The sequence below is a fragment of the Mastigoproctus giganteus genome, chromosome 6 (assembly GCF_048544385.1).
Source record: "Mastigoproctus giganteus isolate SK-2022 chromosome 6, ASM4854438v1, whole genome shotgun sequence".
Taxonomy (NCBI): domain Eukaryota; kingdom Metazoa; phylum Arthropoda; class Arachnida; order Uropygi; family Thelyphonidae; genus Mastigoproctus; species Mastigoproctus giganteus.
In genome coordinates, this window is record NC_143580.1 from 122,267,835 (window position 1) to 122,294,312 (window position 26,478).

General features: G+C 37.4%; 1 protein-coding gene across 1 annotated transcript in view; it reads right to left on the reverse strand.

The window, feature by feature from the left end:
* LOC150084550 (uncharacterized) overlaps nucleotides 1–24,898 on the reverse strand; it is a 46,608-nt gene extending 21,710 nt beyond the window's left edge. The window contains exon 1 of the mRNA XM_090375311.1: nucleotides 24,751–24,898. Within this exon, the coding sequence (XP_090231437.1) occupies nucleotides 24,751–24,784 (34 nt within the window). The 5' untranslated portion in view covers nucleotides 24,785–24,898. The remainder of the gene's footprint in view (nucleotides 1–24,750) is intronic.
* Between the last annotated feature and the right edge of the window lie 1,580 nt (nucleotides 24,899–26,478).

Below are 26,478 nucleotides of genomic sequence, written 5' to 3' on the forward strand. Positions count from 1 at the left end.
TGATATACTTTCTTGTAACAAGCCTGAACTTGCTCTCGTCCCATCTCCTTTACCAAACAACAGTAAATTCCTTCCAAATCCTTTTCTTCTCCCTTTTAAATTCCCTGGTTGGGTCAGTTGTAACACCAAGCATTGTCTTAGATTATGCTTTTTTCAGATAGCATATCAAACCCTGGAAAGCAACATATAAATCCACAGGGATTGTAGTGCTAAGTATTTGGAGTGTGTTATTTGAAACAGTCCTTGGAATATTATTGATCGTCAGAAGAACTGATCTTTGCGTGGAGATCATTTCTATTTCACTTTAACCTTTGATACAAAACACTTGTTGCGTATGATATAATAGGCAAGAATATGGTTTTATAGCAAAGGTTCAAAGTTTTCTTTGATAATCCCCACTCCTTTCTGGAGATTCTGACGACAGAGGCTGTGAAAAACGGATTTTATCCCTGAGTTTTGACACATAAGGCAGGAAACAGTTTGTTATCTAAAATTATACCCAAATACTTAGTTTGGGATACATAAGGGATTTGGGAATTATTCAGCGATTCTGGGCGGTCTATTATGGCTAAAATAGTTCTTAAAAGTCATAAGACTGGTTTTACTGGAGGATATTTTCAGTTCGTTGGCTGTAGCCCATGCCATCAAATTGTCCAAGATAGGCCGTATCTCTTCAATTATTTTCCTTGTGCATACATAAGCCACAATCATCAAGTCACCTGCATACACTATCTTGCTGATACCATTGTGTTCCCTCGTTAACCACTGATCTAGAACAGTGTTCCAGACGATAGGTCCCAACACTGATCCTTGGGGGGCGGGGGGGATTCTCTAGAAATCTCAGCCCAATATGCAAGATGTTTAGCCAATACCTTAATATATCTATCACTAAAGTACAATCGCAGAACACTGTAAATATACACATCACAGTCTGTGGATCTCAAGCTCCTGAGGGCACTTTCCCACTGTAAAGTGGGAAACGCATCCTAAGTCCACAAACACTGCAAGTATGATTTTTAGCAGTTGAGTTAGACACATAGTTGATCAGAAGATTTATGGCATCCTCAGCTGACTGCCCTTTCTTGAAGCCCTATTACACTTCTGAGCATAAGTGATATTCTTCTAGCATTTTTAGATTTCTTGGGGCTAACATTCGCTCAATTAACTTCCCCAGGTTGGCTAAAAGCGAAATAGGTCTGTAGGCCCGATGTTGATCTCCCAGATTTGTGCGGTATTTTGAGTAGAACTATTTTCCATTGATGTGGAAATATTCCTTCTAGTAAACACTTATTCATCAAATTTAAAAGAAGGTGTGGGAAAACTTAAATTTTTATGATGACTATTCTCAATCAGGTAAATACCTGGGCATTTCTTGCCATTGAGCTTTGCCACTGCAGTGGCCAATTCCAGGAGTAAAGGGTTCAGCGTACAATGGTCCTTCATAAATTTTATTATTTTGACTTATTTGCATTTGTTCAGGTGAATTGAGATCCATTAAATCTTTTGGAAAATCCGTTATTAATTATGGAATCCACCGTACACATCCAGTCTTGAGTCTCTTGACCATCTACTTAACTGTGTTATAAACATCCCCGCAAGCCATTTTGTTCTATGATATCCAGTAAACCAGACCCCACAGCTCTTTGTTTCCGATATCTGTAACGAAATTTTGCCAACACCTTTCTTTAGAGTTGGCAATTGCCTTGATAGTTTTTCCTTAGGTTACTGTATGCTTCCCTGTAAATCCAAACATCCTTGGCTGAAAGGTGCCTACGCTGCTGGAATTCTTTTCTAGCCTGTTGTAATTGCTTTTGCAGGTTATTTAAAAGTCTGAAGACCACCAAGGAACAGAAGTTCATCTGGTCTGCTTTCTTTTTTGCTGAGTGCTCCATTGCCAAGTACAGGAGGGTCTGGATGAAATTTGTAAACTCCATTGCCATCATAATGTTTAAACTGTCTACAACATCTCCAGTGAAAATGTTGAGAAGGCAAAATCTTTACATTTAAATGCTAGTCATTGAAAAACATCTAAGGTCTTCTGGCTGTGAATCATTATATTGCTTGTCGTGGCTTCAAATCAAATACAATAGCGCGGTGGTCACAATTTACTAGGCTTGGGATAACATCCCAGTCATTTAGAATTATCTATTTTGACCATGGTAAGAGTGACGTCGATGTTGGATTAGTCATTCACAGTAGAGAATGTGAACGGCTTGTCAGGCAAGTTTTTCACACTTAAGCTGTAGGATAAAATTAAATCCTCGAGCACCAATCCTCTAGGGTCTGTAAAACCGCTGTGGCAGAAGATGGATTTGGCATTTAGATCCACTGTTATTATAAGATTTTTAGAAGTGAAATTAGTACATATATTGTCCAAACAATGGAGAGTCAATTGTATGTCTTCAGTTGTCAGACAGTAGACAGATCCAATATAAAAACTTGTGAAAAAAAAAGTGTTGAAATCATTAAACAGGTCACAGTATCCATGCACAAACCTGTAATGCTGGTAACAACCAGATCATTATTTCCTTAGGTTACTGTATGCTATATCAATTTTTGGAGGTTTGTCAAGCGAATGAATAATTCTTGCCGAGATGGGAAATCCCATTACTTTAAGGGGCCCACCCCCTACCTGCAAAGAATGAAAGGGTTCCTGCATGCAAATAATATCAAAATTATTTATTTTCTAATTCTGTCATTCTAATCTCATCCATTGCCACTCTTGAGCACTGACCATTTATCTCAAGAACTTTTACACCCTCATATATAATTTTACGTAAAACTGAATTCTTACCGGCCAACTCTGTTGCCGAATTTGAACCATTATCACTCATGTTTGGGTCTGCTGTCTGAAAGTTTTATAACTTTCAAATATTCAGGACACATGGCATCGCTTACGAAATGATTATAATCTCTATCACGTCTCTTGCAGTTGATAAGTTTAGCATAGGCATATGATGCAAGAAAGCAAGCTTATGCAGCATCAGCCAAAAAAAAAAAAACACACACCTTCCACTTCACCCCTCTGTTTGTTCGAAATACCTGTCTAGCTGAGCCTTAAATTTATTTAGGCTATCAACTTCCACAAGTCTGTTCCACCAACCAACTACACGTTGGCTAAAGACAAATTTCCGCACATCTATCCTATATCAGTCTTTCCTCAATTTGAATTTATGCCCTCTCGGGTGATCATTCTGAGCAAGAGGCAGAATCCCATCAGCATTAAGCATGCTCAAACCATTCAAGGCTTTATACACCTCTATCAGATCACCTCGCTGGTGCCTAGTCTCCAGACACTGTAATTTGCAAAACTTAAGCCTTTCTTCATCAGAGCAACCCTTTGTTCCATTCACTAATCTTGTTGCCCTTCTCTGTACTCATTCCAGGATCTCTACATCCTTCTTGAATCGAGGCCTCCAGACCTGTATACAGTACTCAAGGTGTGGCATGAGCATTGCCTTATACAAGGGAATGATCACCTCCTTATCACTGCTAGAAAAATTCCTATATATATATATCATTGACAGTAAACCATGAGCTACTCTTACAGCCTGTCTGCACTGCTCAGAGTACTTCATATCTGCCTGCACAATTACCCCCAGGTCCTTTTCATTCTCTACCACTGTCAGTGTAGTACCACAGAGTTGATACGTTGCTCTGGGGTTGCTGTTTCCCCATACGTAGTACTTTACATTTGTCAATGTTAAAAACTTCATTTGCCACCTCTCAGCCCATCTGCTCAACCTTTCCAGATCCTGTTGCAGCAGCATAGCATCAGTAGTGTCCTTAACAACCCTGCCAACCTTTGTATCATCTGCAAACTTGGATATTATGCTTGATATACCATCATCAATATTATTTATAAATACAGAAAACAATAATGGACCCAACACTAAGCCCTGAGGGACTCCACTAATAACATTAGTCCACGATGAGCAGTGTCCATTGATTACCACTCCCTGTCTTCTCCCCCTCAACCACCCCCTTTATCCTTAGCAGCAATTTCCCTCCAATGCCACACTGCTCCAATTTGTGCAACAGTATCAAAAGCCTTTCTAAGATCCAAGTATATAATATCAAAGTTATTCCCTGAATCTAGTTCTTTTGTGAATGCATTATAGTATCCAATCAAATTGGTCAGGCAAGACTTCCCCTTAACAAAACCATGCTGTGTCCAAGCTATAACTGAAGTCTTGTCTAGATGATCCTGCAGTGTTTCTTTAACCACAGCCTCCATTAATTTTCCTGGAACAGAAGTTAAACTCGCAGGTCTATAAGTACTTGTCAGCTTTTGATCCTCCTTTGTGAATTGGGGTCACATTTGCACATCTCCAGTGTATGGGTACCTCTCCTGGGTCCAAGGAAGCTCTCATATAATGGCTAAGGGTTTGCTTACTTCCATTGCTGCCTCCTTTAATATAACTGGATAGATCCCATCCACCCCAGGTGCCTTTCTTGTGTTTATCTTCAACAATTTCTCCTCCATTTTACTCTCAATTATTACAAGATTATCTAGCTTACTACCAGAGTTGAATACACCTCTGGCATTCCCCTCTCTGAATAACACCTCATGTGTGAATGTCTATGCAAAATATTCATTTAGTTTATTAGCTACCTGAGCAGGATCATCAACAGTTGAACCACAGATATCAAGTGGACCAATCAGATTCATACCCTTCCTTTTAGAGTTTACATAAATAAAGAACTATTTGCTGTTTTTCTTTGCATCTTTTGCCAAGGATTTCTCGTAATCTGCCTTCGCCTGCCTAACCTCCTTTGTGACCTGATTACAGACTAGCTTACACCTGCCATAGGTTTCTGAGTCGCTTGATAATTTATATGCATCCCATGCATTTTTCTTCTCTGTCAGGAGTCTCATTAGATAACCATTTAGGCCTAAACCTTAAACAATATTTATAGGTATTAAACTTTTAGTAACATCCACGATTAATTTCTTGAATGCTTCCCAATTAGAATTTACTTGTTGGTAACATCGTCAGTTTATCCCGCTGTACAGAATTTAAAAAAAAAAAAAAAAAAAAACTTTCTGAGACCACTGTACTCACCTTTACGGAAGCAAAAACCCTTTCCGTTACCCCTGATGGTAATTATATCTTTAAGTAAATTACCACATCAGTACACTGATCATTGCCACCTAGTGGTTCCTTTATCTGCAAATTCTTAATACACGAATGATCACTGCTGATAACCAGATCAAGAGTATTACTCTCTCTAGTTGCCTCTCGAACATGCTTCTGCAGAAAAAAAATCATCCAATAAATCCACAAAAGTCTGACTAGTGTGTGAGTGACCAACCCACAAGTTCCAGTCAATATCTGGGAAGTTAAAATCCCCCATTATAAGACATTCCGATTTACTGGCCCACTATTTCTCTGTATAATTGTTCATTGTACTCATTAGGCCTATAATCCCTATCATGTCTGGGTACGATAGGAGGGAGTATATGATGAGAGCTCTGTCGATCAATTCGACCCTGGAAAGATTGTGCACGGCTCAAGGGGTAGAATTTTTTTCAGCCTGGTCTGTACTTGTTAACAGGAGAGACTGCTTCAACAGGGATGGGATACACTTAAATAGAAACGGTGCAAGAAGCTGATGCTATCGAGGCAGTGTTATGTGGGTCGGAAAACTGCTAGATTGGGGGCATACAAGGACTAATATATTAACAATAGCCACTGGCAGAGGTGAAAGTGATTCTTGTACTGCTTTTATTGGAATGAGCAGCAGCTTGGAAAATAAGATGCAGGATATTTCAGAGACTGCTGGGAGTCATTGGGGTACAAGTAAACACATGGGTGGTGTTAGGGTAGCTAAGAAAAAGAACAGGTGCGTGTACACCAATGCTAGGAGTTTGGTAAATAAATTTGATGAATTTGAGGTATTGCTCAAAGCATCAAAGGTGGATAATGTTGGGATATCAGAGACGTGGTGTCACACAGATATAAGTAATGCAGAACTGTAATTTGGGGAGAACAACATCTGCAGAAAGGATAGACAGGGAGGAAGGGTTATGCTATTAGTTAAGAAACATATAAAATCCAAGGAAGTGAAGCCAGTCGACATCGCTGGACAGTGCAGTGTCCAGTCAGTTTGGTGTGACATAAGCATTGGGAGATCAAAATTGAGAGGAGTGTGCTATAGGCCTAATGACTCTGATGAGTATAATAAGAAACTGTACAGGGAAATAGAGTGGGCCAGTAAATCAAAGTGTCATATAATGGGGGATTTTAATTTCCCAGATATTGACTGGAATTTGTGGGTTGGTCACTCACACACTAGTAAGGCTTTTGTGGATGATTGTTTTCTAAATCAGCATGTTCGGGAGGCAATTAGAGGGAGCAATACTCTTGATTTGATTGTCAGTAGTGATTCTTCATGCATTAAGAATCTGCAGATACAGGAACCACTAGGTGGCAGTGATCACAGTGTGCTGAAGTGGGATTTACTCAAGGAGGTAACTACCATCAGGGGTAAAGGGAAAGGTTATTGCTTTCGTAAAGGCGACTACGATGGTCTGAGACAGTATTTAAATTCTATACAGTGGGACCAACTGATGATTTTACCAACAGCAAACTCAAAATGGGAAGCATTCAAAGAACTTATCTTGGAATGCTACTAGGCTTTACATACCAACTAAGAAATATTGTTCAAGGTTCAGGCCTAAATGGATGTCAGATGAACTAATGAGACATATGGAGAGAAGAAAAATGCATGGGATACATATAAATTAATGTGACACAGAAGCCTATGATAGATATAAGTTTATCTGTAACCAAGTTACAAAGGAGGTTAGGCAGGCGAAGGCAGATTACGAGAAATCTTTGGCAAGAGATGCAAAGAAAAACAGCAAAGAGTTCTTTACTTATGTAAACTCTAGAAGGAAGGGGATGAATCAGATTGGTCCACTTGATATCAATGGTTAAACTGTTTATGATCCTGCTCAGGTAGCTAACAAACAATCAATATTTTGCATCTACATTCACACATGAGGAGTTATTCAGGAGAGGGAATGCCATAGATGAAGTAAACACTGGCAGTGAGCTAGATGATCTTGTAATAATTGAGAGTGAAGTGGAGGAGAAATTGTTGAAGATAAATACAAGAAAGGCACCTGGGGTGGATGGGATCTATCCAGTTATATTAAAGGAGGTAGCAAAGGAAGTAAGCAATTCATTAGCCATAATTATGAGAGCTTCCTTGGACTCAGGGGAGGTACCCACAGACTGAAGATGTGCAAATGTAACCCCAATTCACAAAGGCTGACACAGGTAATTATAGACCTGTGAGTTTAACTTCTGTTCCAGGAAAATTAATGGAAGCACTGGTTAAAGAAGCACTGCAGGATCATCTTCACAAGAATTCAGTTATAGCTCAGACACAGCATGGTTTTGTTAAGGGAAGGTCTTGCCTCACCAATTTGATTGGATACTATGATGTAGTCACAAAAGAACTGGATGCAGGGAATAACTTTGATATTATATATTTGGATCTTAGAAAGGCTTTTGATACTGTTGCACATGGAAGACTGCTGCACAAATTGGAGCAGTGTGGCATTGGTGGCAAATTGTTGCTATGGATAAAGGGATGGTTGAGTGGCAGAAGACAGAGAGTGGTAATTAATGGACACTGCTCATCGTGGAATAATGTTATTAGTGGAGTCCCTCAGGGTTCAGTGTTGGGTCCATTGTTGTTTTCTGTATTTATAAATAATATTGATGATGGTATATCAAGCTTAATGTCCAAGTTTGCAGACGATACAAAGGTGGACAGGGTTGTTAAGGACACTACTGACGCTATGCTGCTGCAACAGGATCTGGAAAGATTGAGCAGATGGGGTGAGAGGTGGCAAATGAAGTTTAACCTTGACAAATGTAAAGTACTACATATGGGAAACAGCAACCCCAGAGCAACGTATCAACTCTGTGGTACTACACTGACAGTGGTAGAGAATTAAAAGGACCTGGGGGTAATTGTGCAGGCAGACATGAAGTTCTCTGAGCAGTGCAGACAGGCAGCAAGAGTAGCTCATGGTGTCTTATCAATGATATACAGGAATTTTTCTAGCAGGGATAGGGAGGTGATTATTCCCTTGTATAAGGCAGTGGTCAGGCCGCACCTTGAGTACTGTATACTGGTCTGGAGGCCTCATTTCAAGAAGGATGTAGAGCTGCTGGAACGAGTACAGAGAAGGGCAATAAGGTTAGTGAACGGAACAAAGGGTTGCTCTTATGAAGAAAGGCTTAAGTTTTGCAAATTACAGTGTCTGGAGACTAGGCACCAGCAAGGTGATCTGATAGAGGCGTACAAAGCCTTGAATGGTTTGAGCATGCTCAATGCTGATGGGATACTGCCTCTTGCTCAGAATAATCACCTGAGAGGTGATAAATTCAAATTGAGGAAAGACAGATGTAGGATAGATGTGTGGAAATTTGCCGTTAGTCAGCACATAGTTGGTTGGTGGAACAGACTTCCATCCCTTGTTGTGGAAGTTGATAGCCTAAATAAATTTAAGGCTCAGCTGGACAGGTATTTCAGAAGAATGGAAGGGTGAAGTAGAAGGGTTTTTTTTTTTTTTTTTTTGGCTGATGCTGCATAAGCTTGCTTTCTTGCATCATATGCCTCTACTAATGCTAATAACACACTCCTACTCTTATTTTTACTTTCGCAGTGCTTATGTCACACCAAACTGACTCAACAGTGCACTGTTCATCTATATCAACTGGGTGCAGTTCTTTTGATTTTATGTTTTTCTTAATTAACAGCATAACACTTCCCTTTCTATACACATTGTACTCCCCAAAGTCCAGTTCTGTTCTTTATATCTGTGTGACACGACGTCTCTGCTATCCCAACAATATCCGCCTTTGTTGTCTTGACCAACACTTCAAATAGGTATATATTTCTACACTTATAAGGTACTGTAAGTTTTGTGTATTTATTACACATGGTGTATCCTAGACTGTGATTGATGTAGGGTTTTAGCCATATCAATGACTAAGGACATATTATGCCACATTTATTATGTTTGTAAATTGCATGTGTTCTGTAGTCAATCTGCCTGTTTGCTGGACAAAAAACCATACTACCCCTGCCTGAGACCAACTAACTCAGCCATGTTAGAATGCCATAAAAATTCTTTGTCATTGATAGGAGTCAAACTCTGGTCTTTTCCAACAGGTGTGGAGAGGATGGCAATTATACCAACTGTGCAACTCGCAAGGACCTCCTCGACCGTATTGTGGAATTACAAACATTAGGTACCATTCTAAACATGGTGCTGTAACTGTAAATAAATGGAGAAGCGAAACATAGAAAATATACCGATGATTGCGAAAGAACAGACTAATCTGTATTTCAAGATAGTCCTTAGAAAAATAAAGAGAACCTAATATTGATTTATGAAATGCAGGTTATTTCTGTGTGCAATATAAATAAACAAATATATGTCCCATACAAATGGAAGGAAAAGCGTCTCAACTGGGGAAACCACACATACAAGCTAATCCAAAGCTGCAATATGTGTGTTAACTAAATAAATTGCTTGTGTGACCGAAGTAAAGAGTGATGAAAAATATGGTTCGGTGATGTGAAAACTGGTTTTGGAATTCCAAATTGATTATCTGTAATCATTATGTAGATTATTAAAATCAGATATGTGTATTATGCAGTGCTTTTAGATAAGAGTATTTCAGAAGGGAAAACTACAAACTCCATAAAAAATTATTTAAAAATAACCATGGAGCAGCAAACCTCTAAAGGCAAATCAATGAAGAGTTAAATAAATTCCTAACTCATCCTTCAGGTGTCTTGTTTCCTATTGTTGTGTGAAAACAATGGAATCAACACTTTTCACTACTTAGGTCTTTTATTGACAGTTCTCGATAAAAACTTGAATTTCTGTCCACAATTTCTTCACCAACCAAGCAAGTCATTAAGTTCAATGTCAATATGCAAGTATTTCTCAATTTCATCATCTTGACTTTTCATTTGCATTTTAAAACATACTGGCAGCAATGTACTCTATTGCCTACCCCCACTGTTGCATCAAACTGTGGTCCACAACACCATACCAACCCTGGAAAGAAAACAGCAGTCCTCAGAATATACACAAAAAAAAAATATTCTCTTATTATTGTCCAACTTCCGTGAATGTCGTAAGACAACTAAGGAGCTGGTTTGTGACTTTTATTTTGTTACACAGCAAATATTTTTTAATCATATTGGTAATTTTAAATTTCTCCAGCCTGCATTTTAGCAGTCCACCCACCAGGGCTTGCTGGAATTGTCTATTTGCTAAACTACAAATGACTCTTGTCAGGCCAATATAAATTATTAGCAAAGTTTCTTTGTTTCCTGTATTCTTACAGAGGACAAGAATCAGTGCCTTTGCTTCCTGTATTCTTGCATTCTGCAATGACCACTCGACATCAGTTGCAGTGGAGGAACTTTAACAGACCACTCTTAACACAATTGAAAATTCCTGTAATGTTAGTGTTGTTTTCTAAAACTTTCCAACTTCAGTCTGATGAATTTGGGGTCTGTTATTTCTGCATAACTATTGATTAAAATTTAGTATGTGATGTTAAATACTATCATCCGCATATTAATTATAAAGTGCACACATGTACAGATGATTTATCGTAATAAGATTAAATAGAATAAAATTTTATTTATGTGCATGTGCGAGATTTTTCTGTAATTGGCTATATATATCTACTGGCCTATCTTGCAACTGGCTGCAAAGGCAGAGGCTATACCACTGTCTGTGACCAGAAAACACAATTTGCACCCAAAATTAATATACAGTAATGACACACACACTACAAGATTTTTAAATGTGTCTTGTGGTATCTGGTGCCAACACTGCTGTTCCAACACAAACCACAAATGCTCGATGGGATTGATATCTGGGGAATTTGGATGCCAAGGCAATACCTGGAAGTCTTCGTCATGTTCCTCGAACCAGTCTCGAACAATCCGGGTGGTGTGGCATGGCACATTATCCTGCTGAAAGATGGCACCGCCAGAGGGGAAAACCGTTGCCATGAAAGGGTGTACCTGGTCAGCAATGATGTTTAGGTAGGTGGTAGACATTAGAGTACCTGGCACATGGATGACTGGACCCAGGATATCCCAGAAGAACATCGCCCAAAGCATGACACCGCCGCCACCGGCTTGTTTTCGTCCCACGGTGCATCCCGGCAGCATTACTTCCCCATGTAAACGACGCATGCGTACTTGGCCATCCACATGGTGCAACAGGAAATGTGGTTCATTGGACCAGACTACCTTCTTACAATCACTCGAGGTCCAGTTTCGATGCTTGCATGCCCACTGTAGGCACTGTTGCCGGTGAACCATGGGCACTCTGAGCAGCCTGCGGTTATGCAGCCCCTTTTCAGCAGGGTTCAATGTGCTCTGTCATTACTCCCATCGCCAGCATTCCAATTACTGGTGAGTTGTACCACAGTCACCCTTCTGTTGCCACATACCATCCGGGAGAGCCTTTGCTCACCCTGAGCATCGATGAGCCATGGTCGTTCAACACCTCGCCGGTGTTTTGTGGGTTTTCCCTCCTCTTATCACTTTCGGTAGGTACTAACCACGGCCGACTGTGAGCATCCCACCAGCCGTGCCGTTTTGGATATGCTCTGACCCAGTCATCTGGCCATTACAATTTGGCCTTTGTCAAACTCGCTTAAGTCCGCTGCATTTCCCTCTGAAGAGCAAGAGGGACACTGATTAATGAAGCTCAGTATCAGGTGTTTTTTTTTTATACCGTGTCCTGACCTGTGCATGCACCGTAGTTCACCTGCAGTTGTTGCCAGCCGACCGGGCTAGCCGAGTGGGTAAAGTACCTGCCCGGCAACCCAAAGGTCGCGGGTTCGATTCCCGCCTCGGGCTTGGATCAAAGTACTGCAAAAACCTTGGGAGGTGCAATATGGCCACAGAAGCCGATGCGCCAACAACTACCAAATCAAAAAAAAAAAAAAAAAGTTGTTGCCATTTGCATAACGACTCACTGGTCATAATGTTTTGGCTCATTGGTGTATATAATTTTTTTTTTATATACATTTTTAAAAATATTTGTGATTTTTTTTAATATATATTTATAATTTTGAGCTGCAAAAGTGGTACTGCAAAAAAACGAGCCATGCAAAGTGTGGGGAACCTTAGCCTACCTGATTAGTTGGAACTTGCTGAATCAGGCATCAGGGGAAACGCTCTTAAGATGACACATGCAGCCTGTATTGCACAAGAGAATATCGATGATGAAATACCATAAATAAATTTTCTATTTATATTCTGGAACAACCACACATTCAGAGGTCACCACAGTGTTTAGCAGTCACAGGCTTGAAGCCTAATCACTTAAAGCACATGTATTTTAGGCACCCTCTCACCTGACCACTCAGCTACAATCTTAATTGGGTTGACAGAAGTCTGCTTATAATAAAACAGGACTTCCCACCCCTTGTCTAGTATCAATCAGATATTCCAAGTCCGTGCATTGTCCACCACAGCAACACAAACAGCGAAAGATAATTTTATGTTCTATGTTTTCTCTATCAAGAGCCACATTCTAAATGAAAATAACTTTTTCTTTGGAATAAATAAAAATGGCTCAGGGATGCCTAAAATACTTTTTATAGCTTCATAAAATTAACCCAAATATTATCTGACTGTACCCAAACCCAAATGTTAGCTGTGCTCCTCAGTCTGACCCGATTCTGATTTGTGCTACTAGGCATGGGCCCATGAAGACCTATAGGATCACATTTGTCAAAGTACTGCAAAGAATGAACAAAAATATGGTTTCCAACTGGAGGAATCTCCAAAAGCTTCTCTTCATTCGAGATTGTAATTAGCCGATCTTATTCAAAGGGTATAGGATGAGCTATTCCAAGTTTTTCACTTTGCACACTAAGCAAATGGGTCTGCAAATAAACACTTTTACAGATATAATATACTTAAGGTTATGAATACATATTTGGAAGCCTTTAATACCAATATAGATATCAAGAAAAGGAATTAATAATGTGAGGTTACATAAATAAGAAAAACTGCAACTCATCAACTAAGGGGGAAATCATGGGAAAATGCAGTGTAAGCAGATTGGAATATCTTGGTTGTAAAATCTGCTAAAATGGTTCGGAAACAGCTCTGAAGAACTATTCAGAACAGCGGACTCGGAAAAATTAAAATAGGCCATGATGATATCCAACTTCTAAAGATAAGAGACAGCAGACAAGAAGAATTTACCCCCCCCAATAAAAAACATGACAGCTAATCATCCACCTTTGGAAATGCAATTAATTTAAACGATTAAAATATTAATAATGTTTGTTTGAATCAATAGCACTAAATGTATTGATTCAAACAAACAGAGTATATCTTGTGAAGTCAAAACAATACTCAAAAGGCCATTGCTTAGTAAAAGAAAAAAATTCTAAAATATATTTTTATAATTAGTGAAACAACGTAGTTGTTAAAAGTACTATACAAAGACAAAAAAATAAATAAATTAAAAAAAAAAAAAAAGAAACTAATATAAATCGAAAATTTAGTAATAAATTTATTTGAAAATAGCAGCACATCATGGTACGGAAATAACGGGCCGTCTCCAATACTCAGCTGAGGTATTTGCTGGTGCAGAATAACAGCTGCCTTTTTAAGTCACTATGCTTTCTCTCATTGGTTTTAATTTAAAATATAATAATAATACAGGTAGCCCTTGATTTATGTCGGGGTTAGGTTCCTGGGGCGACAGGCGCAAATGGAACCCTTTATATAATGGAGTCAATCGAAAATCACAGGGTTAGGGTTCCAGGCACCAAAAATTTTACCTACCACTTTGCATCGATTGTTTTATTTTATTAGCATTCTTCATAGTTGTAGTAATAGTCGATGGAGGCATATTTGTAGCCCTACACACATTAGGGCTGCTTTCATCAGATTCTATCCTCCGAATATTGCACTAGGATTCAATGAACTACTTTTACCAGACATGGCATGTCTTTATTCTATTAAATTAAAAAAACTTTATAACACAATTGGCTATCACTATTATTATTTAATTTATTAATAGCACAATTAATAATAAAATGTTAGCATAATAAATTTCCAACATGTAAACCAATAGTGTAAACAACAACAACAACAACCAACTGAATGCTTCACCACATGGACCTTTACCACCCACATCCACGAGTGGCTACTTTGAGGGCGGGAATCTTTCTTGCCTCTGGTACGAATGCACTAATTGCTGATTGCCTCATTGTCCTAAATCACGTGAACAGTGCATGACACATAGCTCAGTATGACGCCGATAAATTCTGTCTGACAATTTTAAACTTTCAATTTATAAAAAAATTGAAAAAATAAATAAATATGGTGTTATGGTTAGTGATCAGTGCAAATCAGACCAGCGCAAAAGGAGGGCTACCTGAAATGAAGTTTAAAAAAAAAAGAAAAAGTGAAATGTTTAAAAAACTAAAATTTGATTTGGGGGGGGGGGCTTAATATTGCTAATGCCACCTTAAGGTTTGAGCAGAAAACAACAAAAACTGAAAATGTAGAATTGTCTTGTAATAAATATTTTATGGTATGTTTATGTATTTAAATCTAACAGTAAAAAAGGTCGATAAAGCAGTTAAAATACAATTTCTTGAAAATACAGTTGGACCTCCCTTTAAAGAACCTTTGGTTTACTTTTAATCCCTTCTGGCAGAGGGGGGGGGGCTGAAGTGACGGCCTTACTGTTTCCTCCCCTTCTCGCCACCCCTCTCTTCTGCCTGGCAGGGAATGGGCAGGCCGCACTTACAAAACTGGGGGAGTCTGCCCTCTTTTCCCCCCAACTTTCAATCTCCCCCACTTTATTTATTTATTAATCTTAAAAGGTTAATATTGCTAATGATGCCTTATGGTTTAAGCAGCAAACAGCAAAAACTGAAGATGTTTTGTTAAACTAGTAAATTCTAGAACTGTCTTGTAACAAATACCTTATGGTGTGTTTATGTATTTAAATCTAACTTAGTAAAAAAGTCAATAAAGCAGTCAAAATACAATTTCTTGAAAATACAGTCAGACCTCTCTTTAACTAACTTCCATATAGCGAATTTTTCTATGTAGCAAACTCTTTTTCATTTCCCCTTGGTCATTACATTGAAAATAGTTTCTGTATAACGAAGAAAATTTACGACGAACTGATTTCGTAAGACCTGGGTACACATTGTTCACACTTCTGGCTTTTAGGCAATAGAGCTGATGATGTAAAAAGCATGAATTAAGAGCTAAAGGGATTAAGAAAACCCTGCCTCGTTTACTTTTAATCCCTTCCAGGTGGGGGAGATGATAGCCCTATTGTCTTCTCCCCTCCTTGAACCCCTCTCTTCTCTGGTGGAGCATGGGCATGGCCTACTGACAAAACTGGGGGTAGTCTTTCCTATTGGCCTCCATACTTCAGTCTCCCCCTGCTCTCACTATATAGCGTATACAATCCAAAATTTAAGTTCCAAATTCAATGCTACAATCGGGTATCACTTTTGACTACAAACCTTGTTAGCATTTCACCTCCCTAGAATCGTGAGCACACTCGTTTTCTTTTTTTTTTATGGTTCTAGCTGCTGAAATCTCAGGAAACTAGGTGGCAGGGCTGGCCAGAGTAAAATATTAGACTACTGGGTACCTGGTTTGCCTCTACATGGCTATGTGTGGGGAACATTGGGACCCATTAGGGGCCCCAGTGGCTAAACAGCCAGAAGAAAAATGGTACACAACATGACACATATACAAAATCCATACACTTAAATCTCTGGCCTCTACATTGAACTGTTACACCTACAATAAAATTAACATGAAGATGAGGGGAACCCCTGGTGCCATTAGACATGAATACACTATACTATACACTACTGTACCGAGAAGTCGCACTGGTCAACTGCTATCTATATGTCCACAAGCCATTGGCAAAGATTAAGGCATATTCCCAACATGGACACTGGCTCCAATCAACCTGTTTTCTACTATAAGCATCCTATTAGAGAGTTAGGAGAGAATGATTTTACTTCATCCTGGAAATTCTTCTGTTGTTTTGAAGAAATGAGTCATCCACACTTTCACCTGTCTCTGTTTACATGGCAGGTAGAATTGGTCCCTAAATCAATTTTGTTTTAGCTGCTATGCAAGTAACCTTACAGTGTCTAAGAGGAGATCCTTGAGTGTAGTGTGAAAAAAAGTGGTAGTGCTTAATAGTGTAGATTCGGTGTTTAAAAAAAAAAAAAAAAAAAAAAAAAATTGCTTTAACATTTGATATTCCTGCAGGTAGCGTGTTAACCATTCTGAGAAGCCATGTTTAGATTCTCAAAAACTGTTTGAGGAAATGGGACCCAGTTGGAAGCGTGTGAAATTATATCTGCATGATGTAGATCAGCGGTTCCTAACCGGTGGTTTGCGAACCCCTGGGGGTTAGCAAAAGTGTTCCACGGGGGGTTCACACTAAAAATTCTGTAATGGCATCTGCTTACATAGGTATATTATTGTAATACAAAATATAACTAATAATAAACAATAAAGTAAAATAAAATTAAATAAAAAGTAAAGAATTGCCAAAGAAAGAAACCACATCTCCCACAATTCCCTATAATTAGTTTACTCTCTTATAGTATTATCATGTTAAATAAATATATTTTCCATACAATTTTTTTTTTTTCATTCTCAAGGACCATTGTTATGTATAGGTACTTTTTTTTTTTTTTTTTTTTTTAGAACTTAGAACCGTGCATAGGTTGAATAGATGAAAGATACTTGTTGACATCAGACTTCAATTTCTCTAGATCGTAAAAGGATGTTGACTGGTTGCGACATGCGTTCGGACTGCTTTGAAAGAGAGAGAGAGAGAAAGAGAGAGAGAGAAAGAGAGAGAGAGAAAGAATTATAGAAGCCGATTCAGAAGAACAGTGTCCATGGAAGTATCTATAGAAAAGGCATACAGCAGAAACAGAACTTTATGAGACAGAGTGGAGAGACTATGTCAGAGATGAGACATTAAATTAACCTAACTGTCCTCTTTTCACGGGAATCTAGAAGCCTGAGAGAGGTTTTGGGGATAAAGTGTGTTAGCTGTCTAACGGCACCAAGGATTTCCCCCGTCTCTGCGTTGTGTACTCTGTTTATAAGCACAGTACTCTGTGGAGGCCAGAGATTTAAAAGTGTGTGGAATTGGTTATGCCGTGTAGTATTATGTTCTGTTGTTTCTCTGACCATTTAGCCGTTCGGTCCCTAGTGGGGCCCACCATAAGGCAGGTCAGGTACGCCCAGTAGATAGATTATTTTGGTATTCTGGCAGGCCCTGCCACCTGATTTCCAAAGATTTCAGTAGCAAGGGCATTAAAAAGGAAAAAAAGAGGCTGAATGCTGGAAGTCAGAAAAGGCCGAAATGGAATTTAAGCAAAGATGAGATTAAATTTTTTGGCTTTGGCTAAATTCTGCAACATTAAGTTTGGGGCATACTCCGTTGGTTTAGTTAAAGTAGTGGGGGGGGGGGCAGACAGAAGGACAGGCAAAAATATAGTTTTGATGATACCACCCCAGATGTGGGAACAATAATCCATGGTAGGCCGGATTTGCGATTTCTACAGAGTCAACCCGGCGTTACTTACCTTGGAAGTTAAGTAACACCAACAGCAAAAGAGAAAACCCAGTTTTTGAAATGCAGAGAATGCAATATTTGTAATTGTGCTTTATGCCAAACGAGAGAGAGATTAGAAGCAAGGATAATTCCCAAGATCTTGTTTAGAAATCTGAGTGTCATCGAAGATGAGTATAGGAGCAGAAGGATCCTTTTTGCGAGATATAACAGAGGACTGAATTTTGTAAGGATTGAAATTAATTATCTTTGCCCCACTGGAGAATTACCTAGAGATTGTCATTTAAATATTTGGTAGTGGATATTCAAGAAGTTGAAGCTTTTTGAGAGGGGCAAGGTTTCTCAAACTGGAATGCAATGTGCTATCATCAGCAAAACTATGGATAGGATGTCTGGTCAATGGAAGAAGGTCATTAATATATATATAAGAGAAAATGAGTGGGAGAAAGAACTGAACGTTGGGGAACACCAGCATTAGTGGAGAAGACAGAGCCGTCTGCCATCACCCGGAGTGAGCGGTCAGAGAGAAAACTGGATACCCAATTTCAAAGAATGGTGGCAAACCACACGATAGAAGCTTATTTAGAGGAACTTCACACCAAACGTGATCGAAAGCCTTTGAAAAGTCAAGAGAAATGGCTTGAGTTTCATCAAATTTTTGCACTGAATTTGTGCATAGATGATTAACATAAGCCAGAATATCACAAGTGGAACGACACTGATGGAATCCATACTGATGATGGTGGATCAGATGAGATTTCCAGAGTTTAAGAGTTGGCAGTTAATTGATTTCTGCATTACTTTGGAAAGAGTAGAAATAATCGCAATGGGACAGTAATTGGATGGAAGGGATTTGTCACCCTTTTTAGGAACTGGTTGGATATGAGCAAATTTCCAAGAAGGAAAAACACCTTTGGAATAAGAAAGTGAAAAAAAATGACACAAAACAGGAGTAAGTTCAGAGAAACAAGTGGAGATCCCAAGATCACCAATACACGAGTTGGAAGAAAAATAGGATGCTAGCAGGTCAGCTTTATCTTTGGCTGATGTGGCAACAGAATCATCTGGTTTTGAAAGAGGTGGGAACATGGGCAAAAATTGTGGCCAATAGCTTTGGCAAAAGACCAGAATGCTCGGCTACCATTTGGACAAGAAGCAAGTTTTCTACTCTTAGCCTGTTGGAAATCTAGTTTGGACTGAATAATAACTGCTTTACAAAGTGTGAATAATAGTTAATAATAATTTTTATTATTATGCAATGTCGCTTATAAAAAAGTAGTACTGGAAATATTTTATAAAAAATCCAGAAAAGTTATACGATTTCAGAGAATATAGGCTTAGTGTTTTGCATTAAAAATATTATATTGAAACGGGTTTGCAATAAAAATATATATATTACGTTGAAAGGGGTTCGCCTGTCAAAAAAGGTTGGGAACCGCTGATGTATGAAGCAGTTTAAGTGGGTTAAGTTGATCTGAGACCAAAATGTGCCAATATCAGGACCATTAATAATAGAAAAGGCTATAGAGTACGCATCTTTTCTGGGCCATAAAACATTCCAAGCCAGTTCTGGTTGGCTGGATAAATTTAAAGAGCACCATGGCTTACATGAAAAAGCATTTCTGATGAAAGTGGAGTTACAATCAAAGAAGACTATACCCATTGGAAAGAAACAGTTTTGAAAAAATATTTTGAACAGAGGATTTTAAATTTCAATAGAGATGACGAAAGAAAACAGAAAAAAAAAAAAAAAAAAACAAACAACAACACTTAGATTGTTCACGACTGCCCTGTCCACCTTCATTTGGTAATTTTGAAACTTAAGTGTGAAGCTTGTTTTCTTACCTCCAAATACCTCGTATAAACTGCAGCCAATGGACCAAACCATTATCAAAAATTTGAAAATGCACTACTGAACAAAATTATAATGAGAATAGAAACCAAACAACCTACAGATTCTGTTATAGATTTGCAGATGTGCATATCAGAGTTGGAGAAAGTGTGGAGCCAAGATGTCACAGAAACAACGATTAAGAGCTGTTTTGCAAAAGCAGGTCTCGCTAAAATGCCAATTAACAGAATTGAAAGGAATGAACTACTACAAGACATTGAGCAATCTTGGGAATAACTCCAAACGAGAGGTTTGATAAGTGGAGAAATTTTTCTTGACAAATTTTTAGGAGTTGATAATTATGTCATAGTAGCTAAATATCCAAGTGACTCCAACATTTTGGAGCGTACTTAAACTAGTGACAATATCAATGATGAGTTAGATGAAAATGAGGGCAACAAAGGGAATAAGGGCAATAGTAATGTTAAATCTTTCAAAAAAAAAAAAAAGAAATGTTGCCAGAATTTGAAACTTTGTGTTGTGGCCTTCAGCAGGAATAAAATGTAACAGAAAGTATATTTGAGTGTTTAAACAAATAGGAACATTTTTATGAATGGTGTATGGTAGAATCCAGTGTACAACAAAAAATAACAAAATATTTTATGACATAAGTGTACTAATGTGTTGTGAGCATTCATCTAAGTAGTCATTTCTTAATATATTGATTGGTTTAAAATGTTAGAAAATTTATTCATTCCCGGTTATTTCTGATTTATTTCCTGTCTTTTACCATATTTCTGAATTTACAGCATTTTTTCACTGTTGAAAAGGTCTTCCAACAAATACATTTGTTGGAAGACAAAAGCACTAAATTCCTGTATGAAAGTCGATTGAAAGATAAACTCAAATCAGATGAAAGTAATAATGTTGAGGAAATCTGGTCAAACATGAAAAAATCAATTTTGGGAGCGGCTGAAGAAAGTCTTGGATATAAACCTATAAAAAATAAAAACTGGCTAAGAACTTGGAATGAAGAATTGAAACAAACAATCAATGAGAAAAAAAAAAAAAAACTTATAAACTGTTCCTACAAACTAAAGATCTACATCTACACATAAAATATAAAAAGCTTAGAGCAGAAGTCAGAAAACTAACCAGAATAATCCGACGAGATGATTGGGATAAATTTGTTAAATCTTTAGACTGTGATATCACGGGCCCACAGAGAAGAGGTTTTAAAATTTTTAAGAAATTACAACTAGACACAAATGATCAAATAAAAACCAACTCCATCTCCCAAGCAGAATGGAAGCAACACTATTCCAAACTATGGTATAACCCAGGCACTAGGGAAGTGGAAGATGAATCCGTGATAACCAAAGATGAAGAAAATATAACAATGGAAGAACTAGAGTTAATATTACAAAAATCAAAAAACCGAAAAAGCCCAGGCATAGACAATTTGAATGTAGAACTATTTAAATATGGAGGCACCTTACTAAAAATGCACTACTAACATTATTTAACATCATATGGCATAAGCAACAGATACCCAAAGATTGGGAAACAGGAATAGTAATCAATTTACAAAAAAGGCTCCAGAAATAACCCAAACAACTACAGAGGGATAACACTGCTGTCAACTGCTGCAAAGCTATACTCTAATACACTAAAGAATAAAACTTGATAAACACAGTGAACAATTCTTAGAAGAACAACGTGGGTTCAGAAAAGGGAGAAGCACAATAGATGCCATTTTCTCACTACAACAAATTTTGGAGAAAAGAAGAGAATTCAATCTACCAACATTTCTGCTCTTTATTGATTATGAAAAAGCATATGACAATATAAACCGGGAAAAACTTTGGCAGATTCTACGTGAAGAAAATATCCCAACCAAACTCCAGAAAGCAATCCAAAGCCTATATAAAAATTCAAAAGTCTGTATAAAATATTCTAATGGCCAACCATCAGACCCAATTAACACCAATAAAGGAGTGAAACAAGGATGTGGACTATCACCAAATTTATTTAATATCTACATCAATAAAATTCTTAAAGAATGGAAACAAACAATTAACAACAGAATACAGATAGCAGCAAATGAACTTAATAAAATAGGTAAAAAGTAAGAGGTGAAAATCTCCACCTCAAAAACAAAATCAATGGGATTACGTGGAAAGAACATACAAAGAGTCAAAATTGTTATTGATGATAAAATAATAGAACAAATATCTGACTTCACCTATTTGGGAAATCTAATATCAAATGAAGGGAAAGACAGCCACATCAATAAAATTCTTAAAGAATGGAAACAAACAATTAACAACAGAATACAGTTGAACAACAGGAATAAAATCCAAACTATATTATATGCTGATGATCAAGTTATAATCGCAAAATCGAAGATGAACTACAGATAGCAGCAAATGAACTTAATAAAATAGGTAAAAAGTAAGAGGTGAAAATCACCACTTCAAAAACAAAATCAATGGGATTACGTGGAAAGAACATACAAAGAGTCAAAATTGTTATTGATGATAAAATAATAGAACAAATATCTGACTTCCCCTATTTGGGAAATCTAATATCAAATGAAGGGAAAGACATCCACACTAAACTACAAAAATATAATAAAATGAGTGGAATGATTAAACGCCACTTTGGAAAACAAATGACAACCGAAACAAAATTACGACTGCACAACATCACTTCAAAACCAGCCCTCTTCTACAGCTGTGAGACTTGGGTCATAAATAAGAAAGATGCACACAAACTAGAAGCCTCACAAATGAAATTTTTAAGACCATTATTAGGCTTTACAAGACTAGACCACCAAAGAAACATAGATATCCGCAAGAAATTAAAAGTAGATAACATTGTAAATGACATAAAACGGTATCAGGAAAAATGGATCAGCCACATAGAAAGAATGAATCCAGACCAGATCCCAAAATTAGCCTTTAACTACAAACCTACAAGCAAGAGAGATGTGGGTCGACCAAGACAACAATGGCAAGATCAAAACCACCTCCAAGAGCTACAACGGAACAGGTCTTAAAAGACCTAAGCCGGACCAAGTTCATGATGATGAAAAGGTCTTTTTTTCTTTATAACTTAAATTTCTGTTTAACAAATTTTTTCATGGGAACGATCGATTTTGTTATATAGAAGTCCAGCTGTATCTACAAAAAAAAAAAAAAAAAATTTGAATTGGAAAAAAAAAAAAAAAAAAAAAAAAAGTTTGTATTTGAAAAGTAGGCTAAAATCTATTATGTAAATACCACTTTGTCTATGCGCAGTGGGCGTAGAACTGAGTAATTGTACAGTTGATTTCTGTGATTGGGTGATTATTATGAATGCGTTTTGTTTCTGATTGTTTCGTGTCGTCGAGGAGGGGGATTGCTTAGCTTAGGTACGGTGTTTATTCACCCCATCGTGCTGTTTTAAAAATGCAAAGTGAGTTCCCGATTCGTGAACAGCGGCAAGTGGGGAATAAACACCCTAGGCATGTCACTGTTTTCCCCCGCACCCTAGAGGGCAGGGGGAAGGGTGAGTGGCACCTACCAATCACTGCCTCATGACTTTTAGACCAAGTACCAATGCTGAATTTTTACCGAAAAGAAAACTATTATATAAGTAAGCTATGATATTATGATTAAAGAGGAATTTCCTCATATTAAATTAAATTAAGCATTGTTTTCTAATTCTCAATTTTTACTATTTAAAGTTATTTTAGCAATGCTCCTCCAAATAATGATACCTCCATGCTTTTTAGATTAGTATCAATACTGTGCACATTGTATGGTTCAAGTATGGAATATTGCTAGAATTATATATCTGTATATAGTTGTGATACATAATAGGGAAAGTTTATTGCACATAATTTATGGACTAAGGTCACTGCTTAACCCGATCCGCGTCCACTGAACACTGCACCAATGACTGAAATTAATTTAGGAAACCAAAATAATAGACAAATGTCGAGAACGAGTTCGAAATCAAATGATTAAAAAATAAAGCTACTGAAACAAGTGCGAAAATCCGGATATTGTGATATTGCATACTATTTCATGTTAAGCTAATCGCTTCAGTAGTTTTATTTGTTATTTTATTTATTTTTTTTTTGATTTGGTAGTTGTTGGCGCATCGGCTTCTGTGGCCATATGCACCTCCCAAGGTTTTTGCAGTACTTTGATCCAAGCCCGAGGCGAGAATCGAACCCGCGACCTTTGGGTTTCCGGGTAGGTACTTTACCCACTCGGCTAGCCCGGTCGGCTTATTTGTTATCATTTGATTTTAAACCTTTGTCCTCTTACTATATATCTTCACAGATTTTATTTCTCTGGTACGACTATTTAAAAAAAAATAAAAATTTATGGGTTCAGGGGGGTGAATAGTTACGGTTTCAGTACAGCGACACACAGTGCACCTCCCTCCGCAGAAAGAACCGTTGGGTAAGGTGGGCAAAGGCCAGGAGGGCTATTTTTTTATTGGGAAAACAAAAGTACAGCTAACACGTGGAACAGTTATGAAAATATGGCGAATACGTAGAATGTACGGAACCTACATTCCAACTAGCGCTAAGCAGCTATAGCCGAGAAAGGATAGTATAGTAAATTACACTTTTAGAATACTAATTAAGCAATTTTTAAATAATAGTGGCTTATTTTATAATGCGCAGTGAGTTAAGTAAAAATTAATGTAATAATATGAGGTTGAATGAATTACAACTAATAGCATAGAAAAGATAGATAACACATAAATAAATAATCATAAACAAAGATGCATTATATCTTATCTTATTTATGGAAGCACATAAACCATTGACATATTGTGCTTCCATAAATCATGGTCATTTTGTAAGGGGTACCCGTTTCTGAATCTCTGCCTTATGTTCTATCTATTTATCTTTTCTGTGTTATTGTTTGTAATTTATTTAACCTCATCTCCTTACATTAATTTTTACGTAAATCACGGCCCATTATAAAATAATCCATTATTATTTGTACAGCACATTAACCTCGACTACCGGCGCCTGGTACAGAAGCAAAAATCAGACGGCTAATAAACAGCAAAGTAAATACCGAAAGGCGTCTAGCTGTCGGCGACGAGCTTCGCGTTGTCATGGTTGACTACTGTCCATGCTTGTGTCCGCAAGACCAACGCTAATTTAGCTAAAAGCATATTTATAAGGTATTGTATTTCATTTTAACTATTACATTATGAAGCAGTATTACAGTTTACTTACCACAACAGTCTTTAGTTTTTCCTGCGTCAGACATTTTGATTTTGAATTACTTTCTCCTCAAGAGCTCGCTTGTATTCCCACGTCGTTTGTAACGATAGCAACTAGCGGCTTAGTTGGTCGCTGCCTTTTATCGGCGTCTGCTGAGATCGTACTGTGGCGTGCGCAAGTGCAGCAAATGATAAGTTATTAAAAAAAAAAAAACACTTAACAGTTGGTGTAACAGGTGGTGACATATACTTCCGGCGCTTGTTTATCGGGTGGAATTTTTCATTTGATAATTTGCATGACTTGCCTTGCCTTACTACAAAATGAGTTTGAGATGAAAAGCTAATTAAATTTATATCGTGTACTCGATATACCTATATAAACAGAAGCCTTTTCAATACAATATAAATACCAATTATTTCTGTTATAAATGCAGTAATAAGATAAGAAACGGTAGTGGTTGTGATTTAGAAATTAAATACCAAATTAAGGCATTTTACATGCGGCAGGTGTTATGTTTATTCTTTCCACCCACGCGCGCGCGCACACACACAAACGCACACTATAAACTTCCAGAAATCCCCACGTTTCAAATTTGCTAAAATTTTGTAACACGAGAAAAAAACTGAGTTCAAAAAATATTCCCCACCGACCCTGCAATACTGATAGTATTGCAAGTACTGTATATAAAATTAATAACATAAATTTTCAAAATTATTTTAATTTCTTTTTTTTTTATGTTGATGTGGGTGTGAGAATTCGTTTGGTGTAATTTTGATTTTAATTTTATATTCGTTTAAATTCTGGAGAGTGTCATACGGAAGTGTTCTACGGATCATATTGAGGCAATTTCTCTTATTCTTCTACATATTTTTTATATATCATATTTTTAGCGTCCGGTCAGGGGCGTTCCTAGGGTATGTGCCCCGGTGCCAATTGAAATTTGGCGCCTCCCTTTAAAATTTTCTTCATATGTGTACGTCAGTTTCAAGCTCAAGAAGAACAAGTTGTTCAACGTATTAATAATTTTGGGCGACTGCTTGCACTGCAAGTAGATAATTAATTCTACAGATATTAGTGGGATAGCCCAATTAATAGATTTTTCTAAAACGATACAATTATTAATTTTTTGTTGTTGTTGTAAATAACTTACTGAAAGAACAACCGGACAAGATATTATCAAAGTAATTAATAATTTACAAAAATGTGGTATTTTATGGAAGTCGTGCGTGTGTGTTGGCATTTGTACCGATGATGATCCAGCGATGACAGGAGCACTAAAAGGATTTGAAAATTTAGTAAAACGACACAATTCAAATATTATTACAAAACACTGTTTTTATACGCGGAGTAGTTCCAATAGCGAAGACAGTTGTACCCGAATTAAAACTTGATCAAGTGCTTAAATGGTCAATTATATCAAAACTAGTCCTAGCCACAAAAATACGTATTTTCGGAAAATTATGCGAGGAACTGGAGTCTGATCATTTTTCTCTAATGGTGCATACTGAGGTTCGGTGGCTATCGAAAGGAAATCTACTCATGCGTATGTACGAGTTGCGTGAGGAATCTTTTTTTTTTTTCACTGGAGCAATCAAAATTTTGTGATTATTTTTAAGTGATGAAATTTGGTGCTGTAAATTAGCTTTTTAGCAGATTTATTCGAGCAGCTTAATAAATTAAATATCAGTATGCAAGGCCCATGGTAAAATTTACTCACTTCTACTGAAGTTGTTCGCTTTT